This window comes from Centruroides vittatus, unplaced genomic scaffold, assembly GCF_030686945.1.
Source record: "Centruroides vittatus isolate TY-2023 unplaced genomic scaffold, ASM3068694v2 contig_1168, whole genome shotgun sequence".
NCBI lineage: Eukaryota > Metazoa > Arthropoda > Arachnida > Scorpiones > Buthidae > Centruroides > Centruroides vittatus.
In genome coordinates, this window is record NW_027120749.1 from 271,904 (window position 1) to 283,360 (window position 11,457).

At 28.8% G+C, this 11,457-nt stretch overlaps 1 protein-coding gene across 1 annotated transcript; it reads left to right on the forward strand.

Moving 5' to 3' along the window:
- The first annotated feature begins 8,547 nt into the window (after positions 1 to 8,547).
- On the forward strand, positions 8,548 to 11,206 carry LOC136981497 (low density lipoprotein receptor adapter protein 1-B-like). The gene is made up of 2 exons (XM_067277808.1): positions 8,548 to 9,385; positions 11,018 to 11,206. The coding sequence occupies exon 1, from the start codon at positions 8,701 to 8,703 to the stop codon at positions 9,382 to 9,384; it is 684 nt and encodes a 227-aa protein (XP_067133909.1). The 5' UTR covers positions 8,548 to 8,700; the 3' UTR covers position 9,385; positions 11,018 to 11,206.
- The last annotated feature ends 251 nt before the right edge of the window (positions 11,207 to 11,457 follow it).

An 11,457-nucleotide genomic window follows, 5' to 3' on the forward strand; every position in this document is an offset into this window, starting at 1 on the left:
AATTTAAAATTAAAAACTTATAAATAAAGTCGATATAATATTTATAAATTATTATTAATTTTACTTTAATAAAATAATATATTTTATAAACTTCATGTTATAATTGTTATGTAAAACTTTTGTTCAAATATTATAATTTATGAAATCTTCCAAACGAGATATTATATTTCAGAGAAAATAACAGGAATTCGAATGAGCAGTAGCTAACGAGCTAGAATATACTACTGCAAAGTCCTGTTTATTGAAATTGAATACATGTCCGCCATTTTCTTTTTAGTCAACCGGGAATGCCATTTGTGTTGTGTAAAGGTAACGAGTTAGAATATTTTAACTTGTTGTGTAAAAGTGTACAAAGGAAAGAAAGAGTTTTAATCCTTAACTAAGGTGGTGCGTGTTAAAATGACCCTACTTAGTCTTTTTTAATTTTCAAAGTAAATAACAAGACATTTCATCCGTTACTTAAACGTTTCTAAACAAGACAAAATATTCTGTAGCGATAAGTTAAATGCATTTCTAAGTATTCTTAATTTTACTTTCCCGGCTGTTAGATATACATAACAAGGGAAAGCATTGGAACCGTATCAAATTTGACTCTCAGAGGTTTTTGCAAATCTCTACGTTTTGAGACATGTTGAACCCAAAAAAGTCCAAAAAAAAAATAATAATAATAATAATAATGTTGGCGTCTATAAGAAACGAAATTTGACTAATAGCTTGTGTATAAGAAGCATTGATGCTATTAAATTTTGGTAGTTAAAGGCTAAAAGCTCTGGGGGACCCGGGATCGAATCCGAGCGGGTCGAATAATCCCCAGGAATTTTTCAGTGGGTGGTCCGTTCGGATATGTCGGGCCCCCACCCTCACCACCCGGTCGCCCCATTGTGGGCTTGGCCGAACCCATAATGGGCCTACTAAAAGAGGCCCTCTTAGTGCCCACAGGGCGAAAAGAGTTAAAAAAAAAAGAGATGGAGAGACAGAGGGTGTCACGTGAAATATCTCGAGAGAAATATGGGACTTAATGAAGATGTTCTTTGTTATTAACATTTACAAATTTTTTTTTAATATATAAAACTCATCGCTACCCCCGAAATAAAGCTTTTTGCCATTCCATAATAATTAAAAACATAAAAAGTAATTTTTTAAATAAAAATCTCACGACAGACGGGAAAGATACGCAACTCGTTGCAATATTTTTACACAAGCTACTAGGTTTAATAATATGATAATGTTTTAAGTTTCTTTTTTAAGAAACGTACTTACTATAACTAAAAGCCTTGAAGTCAAAGCATTTACTTTTTTATGTGTGAATAAAAGTTCGCTTTTACTTATTAGTAAATGCTTGCAACACTTTCAAAATGACGCTGCCATATAAAAAAGAAAGCCAACTCATCCTTGCGATTGTTTAAAAAAATATAGAGCAAATTATAGGTTCTTGCTATTAAAAGAAAAGAAATTGCCCTGCAACAAATGATTGAAGAACTGAAGATAAATCATGCAATTGGAATGAATAAGAAACAGTTCATGAAAACCGATTTAAATAAAACAATCCAGCATCGAGAGACTAGAGAGCCTCTCGTTGCTGGATTCCAGGTTATTCCAGGCTATTAAGAGATTTTATTTAAAAAACAACTTTTATATTATTAATCACAATACAGTGGAACCTCGCTTAACGAGCATAATTCGTTCCATAATGTTACTTGTAAAGCGAAACAATTTTCTCATATAAATTAATGTAAAATACGATAATGCATTCCATGCCGAAAAATACTCAAATATTTTATGTATAACATTTATTCAAAGAAAATTATACAAATATACATTGTTAAGGAGCGTGAGTCATCATCATCTTTTTTTTTTTTTTTTTTCTAGCACGGAATGAACCAACCTAAAATGCTAATTCGATTTGCAGAAAAAAAATTGAAATACAGTAATTTATAATATTTAATTATAGCCTTTACATAGCCTAAGAATTTGGTATATCGTTTGGAATACTTATTATATAACGGGCTATGGATGTTGATGTTTATATATGTAATATGTCTGAACACAAGTTTGGAAAAATATGTGGTCATAAGCGACACTAAGATGCTGGCGGAACGAGTGCTAAACACAGACTGATCTAGCATGCGCACAATCCGGGACTTCCCCTCTCTTCACTCGTTATGAGAAACATCGCTCGTTAAGTGAGTCATTTTTTAAACAATTTGTTTTGATCGTTATGCGAATTATTCGTTATGAGAGGTACTCGTTAAGCGAGGTTGCCTTTTTTTGTTTCTTGGACAGGGTGTTTATATGGAGTTTACGGCACAGTTAGGCACTATACTCCGACGAGCATGGTTTGATCGCTAGGCGACCGACGAGCCGGCCTTAACGTACGCGAGGGGAGATAGAATGCCTTCTCGGGAGGAGTTTTATGGGGAGCTGGTCCTTATTTAGGCGTTATCTGCAAGGAGAAAACCCGGAAAACTCTTAGCTGAAAGCATGTCCGACCGGGGCGCGAACCCACAAACTTCTCAGTGTTTAGGGTCTGGTTATCGCCTGTTAAGCGAGGTTAATTCTATTCTATTCTAATGTATTTATAAACAAATTATGTGGCGCCATCTGTTACGAGATTTTATAATAAAAGCTTTTTATATTATTTATTATTATAAAATGGCAAATGCTTAATTTTGAGGTTAGAGATGAATTTTATAAAAAAAAATTATAAATGCTAATAACGAGTAAAATCGTTATTAAGTCCGATTCCTCTTCAGATATGACACATGACACCCCTCTATCTCCTCACCCTTCGACCTTTAACCACCAAAATTTAATAGCATCAATGCCCCTTATTTACAAATTACCATGCCAAATTTCATTTGTTAATCACTATCCCATCCTGAGATTAAACGGAATAGACGCCAACACACACATTAAAACGAAATATTAATCTAGAATTGTCAAAGCTTTTAAGACAGGAGAACAATTGAATAACACGAGTAATAAAAATATAGCACAATTGCTTACATTCAAGCTTATTAAGAATGTACAAAAAGTTTAATTTATATATTCAAAATACACTTAAACTATTCTTAAAATCGCATCAGTTTAAGTGTAGGTCTACTTTGAATGTATAAACTTTTTGTACATTCTAAATAGGCTTGAGTGTAAGCAGTTATGCTATTTATTTTATAATAATAAATATTTTTATTACTCATGTTATTCAATTGTTCTCCTCTTTTGAAAGCAATTACTTTTTTAATAAATTGTGTCACTGAAGTTTGATGTGATGTTCTGGAACACACTAAGTCAAACTGATGAGGGTCAATGCCCGAAATGCATCCTTGGCATAATATTGACAATAAAGCACTTCCAAAACAGTAAATAAACCTCGTACCTCGTCTGATTAGTCTATAACAGTTAAATCACAAATTGTAAATATAGCTTTTATTCTCAGCATCGTTACACGTAACTTCGAATTCGCCTCATTTCTTTAATAAATTAAGTTTAGCAGACGTAACTTATTAAATAATAGTGACTCTGCTAATTTTTTAAACGAAGATTTACTTTATGTATGCATTTTAAATCAACCGCGTTGATAAGGATTTTACCGCAGACCAAGATTTGTAAATGTAAGTTTTTAAGAATCGATTATATTCTTCAAACTCTCCAAAAAAGAGAATATTCTGAGGTACACTAGGTATGCTCTAATGTAATTTGTATGTTCACAGTTGAAAAACAGATAAAACACGAGTTGATTTCCCTAATATCATGATCCGTGATAAAACATTTTGTCTTCTTAAAGCTGTGGAAAGGAAAGGACATATATCAGCCTTAGAACATCAAAGATGATGGGCAGAGAAACCGGATGGCTGAAGCTGATACGCTTTGAATTCGAGTTCGGATCGGATCCTTATAAATTTTCACGTGGGATCCAATCTGGATATGCCGGATTCTTACTTTCACCACCCGGCTGTGCAATTATGGGTCAAAAGCACAAAATTGGCCCTCGGGGCGGATATTTAAAAAATAATAATAATAAAGGTCAGTGTCTCTAGCAACCGAGAGCAGAACAGAAAGGATAAAATTCGGATTGAAATCGTAATTAATATATATTTATGTATTTTTTAAATGATCAATATAAATATTGTAATTAATGCAAATTAGTTTGCACGAATACAATTTTAATAATATTTTAATGCGAATTTTAAGAAATTTAATTTATTCGGTTTATGAATTTCACATAAAGTTCTTAAAATTTATCGCTCAATCAGAATTCAGGCTTAATTTTCTATGTCACGCGAATAATTTATAACTAGAGACTCATCTTAATTGCAACCTTTGATTTCAAAGAAAAAAATAAGTTAAACAATTAACAATTAAAGATATAGGCATTTTTACTAATAAATTTATTTAAAAAAGATACAAAAAAAACCGAATAACATGTTTACTGTGCATGTTGAAAAATATTCTTGCATGGATTGAAATTGCTTCCTCTCACGAACTCACCAAATTCTAGTTTTTTATTTTTATTTTTTAATGCTTACGGACATTCAAATTAATTAAATAAGTTATTTCTACTTAATCTAAATGTCTATTTTGCTCATCTATAAACACTAAGAATTTGAATAATTATCTTATAAAGAAATGTCATTCGTGCCACTGATCCGGAAATAATATTAGCAAAGATATAAATTATGTAGATAATAATTGTTACTCTATTTAGTGAGTTTCTTATTTCATTTTCTACAATCAAAGTATACACAATCTATTGTAAATTTTCCCAAATAACTACCAAAAACATGGAAATATTAAAGAATTAAAAATTCAGGAAAGTATATAGCTTTATAATTATTACAAAATACAGTAAATTTATATTACGATATAAAATATAAATATACAGTATTTGTATTAAGTTTTGTAATTTTTAATCACTTAGTTTATAGTAAAATAAGCTGCAAGATCGAAATTTAAAGTTGCTCACTTAAAGTTAAATTATCTAAATGAACGTCTTAAAGGAATCTGTTTTTATAAGAATTAAATTAAATGCTAATAATTTAATTATAGAAATAAATATGTTTGATAAATATTTAAACGAGGAGATATTCACGAGTAAACACGCTATGGAAAAAATTTTCCTGACTAACAAACGATAATTCTCAGAATTATGAATGTAGGAGCATTGAAGTGTGCAGAATTTATTCGAGCATGAACACTTTTTACATAACTGCCCCAATTAAATATCGGTGTAATTAAGTCTAATGGATAAATAAAACTCATTAGTGTTACTGCGGTTTATACTTTTACATTCAATATACTCAATATTTTGAAAAAAAAAATTATATTTATTTCTTATTTGTGAAATGCAAAGTTATATTAGTTGCAGATGAGTTATTTAATTACATTCCTGTGCTATTTGTAAAAATTGCTTAAATAAATTTGAATTTGTTAGAATAAGTTTACATATGTTTTGGCATGTAGATTTAAAATAAGAAAACTTTCTTAATTAGAAAATATAATATTAAAACCAGTTACAAATATTTCTGTAAAATTATACTTAAACTAGAAAATTAACTAAAATATTGATTATAATTAAAATTTTAAATATATTAGTTTTGTGTTAATTCTATATTTTATTATTAAAAAAATATGTAATTTTAAATTATAATTTTCTTTTCTATAAAGAAAAAAACAGAAATTTATATATTAAATATTAAAATATAAATTCTTTTTCTATTAGCTTTTAATTAAATTTATAAAAAGCTTGTAGTTTAAAAATACACATTACTTTTATAATATAAAATATAAAATTAACGCAAAACTACCGGGCAATAGAACACATTAAAACATATTACAGTGTTATTATTACTTTCTCTATTGATAAAATTCACATTAATTTTTACACCTTTACTGGTTTTTCTTTACAGTACGTGATACCGCATTTTCGTATTTTTAGCGTTAAGCAAGCAAAAAATCCGAACGAAATTATTGAAACGAAGTGTTTTCGCAGCTTTGAATGTTTCCATATCAGTTGAGCACATCAGTTACGGATTAAATTGCCTCAAATGGCTGAGCACGACGAAACGGTGACGGGAGGTGTATGTGTCTCTTCTATACATCATTAGTAGTCCAGATTGCTGAGATGTAAAAATAAATTTTTTTGTGGTATACATTCTGTAAAAATAATTTCATTCATTTATTTATAACTTGAAATTGTAAAATGACAGCTTTATCATATATTAAATATATTAAGATTATTATATATGTTCATTAATTTAATTAAATAATTATATATGTGTACTAAGGTTGAAAAATTTCGTGATTTTGATTCACTAAAACGTTTTTTTTTTTAAAAAAGATATTCTTATTTACAAAGAGAGGGAATTATTTCTTCGTTTAAAAAGTGACTCAAAAACTATATTACTTAAAAAGAGATAATTTCTTATTATCTCTTTTTAAGTAATATAGTTTTTGAGCCACTTTTTACACCCTCCTGCCTATTGTGTACGATGGTGTACTTTTGGCAAACTCTCTCCCTTTTAATTAAATGTTCATACATCCCTGACGTTGAAGAAATGATTTTAAAAAGTTCTGCAAATATTTTCTGATAGTTTATTCATATATATAGTAAATAGGCTTACAAGAACGAATCCATATACCAATAGCACTGAAAAAAGTCTATGTAGACAATGCCTTGACTTCTTCCTCCCCATCGTGAGGAGTCGCAAAAAGTACTGTACATCATTGCGACTCCTTTCTCTCCACCAAACTACACGCAATTAATGGATGGCCACGAAAGTGCTCGATATTATTAACATAATAGTTCTCTTTTATTAGTTTAATGTTTTCCAATTCGTCCACAAATAATCTACTATTCATGTAAAGTTTTCATACTCTGCAAAATACATAGATTGTATAAGTTCTTTTACGGTTTAATTTAAAATGTCATTTATGCTCAAGAGTTATCTTTAAAAGAAAAGTCATCACAGATACTAATTATACAAAAACTTTTATGAAATACTCCTCAATTATAAAAATAAGTAATGCGAAATAATAATAATAATAGCACTAATCTTTTCATAATTATAAGGGAGATTAAATGAGAATTTTCACCCAGTAACATAGAATAAATCTATTTTGTATAACAGGTAATTTTCCGTTAATATATTTATGATGAAAGAATGAAAACATACAGTTAAATCAATGGCAGTATATAATTTATTCCTAAAATATATTGTATATAAAAAGAGTAATTTGATTTCGATTGTTTGTCATTCATTACGTCAATCGATTTTATTAGTCATCATATTATATAAGCGTGTGTGATAACTTTCCACCAGCAACAGTACAGTAAATTACTGTACAGTTGCTGGTGGAAAGTTCGTAAAAAAAAGAAGCTAAACACGTGTCTTTTTTGATTAAACAAACAGTTACCACAGAATAAGGTTAACAGGGAACAATTGAACATAATAAAAGATTTTTTTGAGGTAGAAATCTACTTTTACAATAATAGTTATTTCCTGGCTATATCTTAAAAATCCATAAACAAAAAAGCAACATAAAATTTACTTTAAAAACTTTTTCTGAATTGTATGTCACTGTACATAAAAAATGCATACCCTATATATGAAATAAATAAATATATGTATCATAATATACTAAATGCATGTATTAATATTATTACTCGTATTAAACAATAAAATTCTAAAATATAATTTTAAACTTATATTTTACGTTAATTTATTAAATGTAAAATTAAAGCATTTAATTTTTCAAGTATAGAAATAACTTCACTATAAATAAAATTTCTATTTAATTTATTATAATGAATAACATTCAAATCACCTTGAAAATGTACACAATAATGTTCTAAGATATTTATTAAATTCGATACATTAAGTTATGGTAATCATTAGATATTACAAGACAATTTATGGCCATTGTTCAGAGGTTTGACTGTAATTACTTTTCTTAACTAAAAATTAAAAATCCAATTTCAAATGCGATGTCAAATTTATTGCAGATAATCAATTTTTATGTGAAAAGTGGCTTAAATAAAAAAAATGTTTCATATTATTACATTTATTGAGACCTTTTCTAGGTAAAGGTAATTCGAAATCGAATATTAAAATAATAAAATTAATTAAAATTATTATTGTCATTTGAATTATTAAACAATAGATTATTTAATTAAAAATCAATGAATAAAATATAATATATTAATGTCTTTAACTTTATAATAATAATAATAATTTTGGAGAAAGGATTTAAATCTGTATTTTGTAGAAGTTAATTATTATTATGCATTTTAATAGTACATTTAGCGTATATGTAGTTAACATTGAAAATTTCAATGATTAATAAAAACAATGATATCGAAGAAGGAAATCTTTACAAAGCGAAAGCTGTTAAATATAAATTTTCACGCAAAATCAAAAATTTACGTAGTTGTTTCCGTGTTAAGAATTGACAATAACAACCGAGAGCTTTATAAAAACACGTTGTCAATCCGGTATGACCGACCTTCAAAGTTTTCCTTTCATTGTTTTCCGTAGAAATATCCTCGTATCCAACATACAGAACGTTAAAGCGTGCCAAAGAAGCAACTGAAAACAAGCTTCAAGGGTGACTTCTCAACGACTGTCACATGCTCTTGGCTTTACGTATCGCGCAGAAGCCAATCCGATATTTTCGTTAACGGGGAAGGACGTGAAAAATCTCATGGGAGACATAAATAGTGAGAAGTTCGTTGTACGTTTCAGCGACGTCAGCGGAGCAGAACCTAACGCAGGAAATGGTAGCCGTCAGGTGAACGTACAGGAATCGCTGAAACACGGTAGAAGCAGCATGTCTGCTTCGGAGAAGGATGAGGTTTCGAGTAACTCCATACCTCAAACGTTCGTCGTTAAGTATTTAGGAAAAAGAGATTCTAAAGGACTTTGGGGAATTAAACACACTCGGAAACCAGTCGATCAGATGGTCAAAATTGCTAAAACATTAAAAAACGGTGAAACTTTACCTTTTCTGAAGTTGGAAGTATCCCTGAGAGGAATTAGCATCAGCGAAATGCCGCAGAATCGAAATAGGAATTTTGTTAGTGGATTGGTGCCGATCGAAACTATATCATACGGTGTGCAGGACTTGGTGTACACCAGAGTTTTTGCCATGATTGTGGTCTGTGAATGTAAAAATGAAACTGGTAGACATCCGTTTGAATGTCACGGATTTGTCTGTGGAAGTCGTCAGAATGCCACCAGTTTAACTTTATGTCTGGCGGAGGCCTTTAAAGAATTCAGCAAGATGCAGACACTTTCTAGGAGAATCAAAAAATTTGCCATCGATTTACGACCCGAAGAATCAAACGGAGACGGCGAAAATAATCATTTGGAGGATTCTGAAGCTTAAAGTAATTTTTTATTATTTTCTAATTATACACTATTGTTAATTCTATCGTATTTTTTATATATAAGTCTATTTCACTAAAATCATTGTTGCACTTATATAATAAATTCATTACACAGTTTAGAACTTTAAAAACGTTAGATTATTCAATTAAGTTATGGTTCAATTAAATTAATAATTATTATAAATTGGGTTAAATGATGTATATTTTAGAGGAAAGTAATTTGTAGAAAATGTAATCTGTAAACCTACTGAATGATTCTGTTCACATGGAAGAAAGATAAGCATCAACACGCCTATCCTTGAAATTTGCAAGTTTATAAGCATTGATTTATCTATTTAATGCGTTTAATATTGAAATAAATTATTGCATCAGTCTTAATATAATTTTATTCGAGGCAATATGTGACTCACTTTTGTGACTGACTTTATGTTTATATTATAGTTTCTAACAGGAAATGCTACATTGTATCACTGCCTTTATAATAATAGTATGCCAGTATAATTCCCAAAGCCTAGAATGTTTACAGAAAAATTTACATTTAATTGAAAAAATTTTAAATGAGAGAATTATTATTTTTAGTTATATATCAAAACTAATAATACAAGTTAATAGTATTGTCAAATACAAAAATTATTCTTATTATGTTGGATTATTATAGGTTAGATAATTACAAATTTGACTGACGAAGAGTACAGGATGTAATTAAACTTCATAAGAAACCATTGCCTTCTATCAGAATGGATCTCGGAATTTTTTTATGCTTGAATTCTGTTGATTGTTTTTTCATTCTCATTATTAAGTACTAAGAAATAAGGCCAGTGACTTATAATTAAAATATCTCTTAGCATTTGACCTAGAAATCTATAACAGCAATAAAACGTTTACCAGACATTAGTTTTTTAAATAAATTTTCCAAGCTAATTAGACTGTTTTTTCTTTCTTTCTTTAATAAGAGAATGTTTCTTTTAAGATAACGTTATTATTTTCAGGTCAATCATCTCAATACGATCGGGTCTTACTTCATAAAATGGGGTTAAATAATCATTCTTATTTTTTACAAGTTTATTATTTGTATTTATGAAATAAATGACGTAAGAAAAAGTCGTAATGAATCACGTGATTATATTTGGCACGATTCTATTCAAACGTGTTTATTTAGGACGCTTTATCTGTTACAAATGAATAAAGGTACACACCCAATCCGTGAATAAAAACTCGTACTTCAATAACAATATAAATAATATTTTTTAAAAAATAATCGATATTGTTAAGTAAAATTCAATAAATAAGGTCTGCTAAGCGTCGTTTTAATTTTTAAACACCGATAAAGAAAGAAAATTGACCGTGTCATGTTTTGTTATATCTAACGAGAAATTTGTTTAGATTATAGAGATAAATAGAATTAACACAGTTGTTTTATTCAATTTAAGTCGGATCGTAGTAACTGCTTATCTGAGGACTTCTGTTTTGGTTGATGTCAAAACAATAGTTTCTGCGTGATGCCAACGACCTTTTTGTGTAATTTCGTGAGTCACGAAAGGCTAAGAGGTGTTTCCTTTCATTTCTATCGAAGAGTACAATGACTTAAGATTACCTAATGGAAATGTAATTTAAATATTTTACGTTTTTCAGGTAATTTCCGGGGAGAAGAGAATGACGACTTCCATATTTCCTCGACTATTTATATAAAAATAATAAAACTGGTATATATCGAAAAAAAATTAATTGAATATACATGTATATTTTACGGTTAATTTCGTTTCATATTTAGAAATTTATTTTTGTATAATAATAAATTAAATGGTGTTTTGCATTGTTTAATGAATATATTTGTGAATCATAAAATGTTTATGGTAATACTTTACTTGCATCAGCTTTATATTAAAACAAAACTAAAAATGGGCATTGTTTTAATTAATTCAGATCAGACCCTTTTCGACCAGACATAACACAAATATTATTATTTAAAACTATTTCTGCTTCAACTAAAAATTCAATTAAATTTCTATTCAACTAATAAATAAGTTATCAAAACCTTCCTAAAATATAAACTCAAGAACAATTTATAAAAT

Bases quoted from the DNA above. Each gene is read 5' to 3' on its own strand.
- LOC136981497 (XM_067277808.1), top strand. From the start codon at position 8,701: ATGGGAGACATAAATAGTGAGAAGTTCGTTGTACGTTTCAGCGACGTC.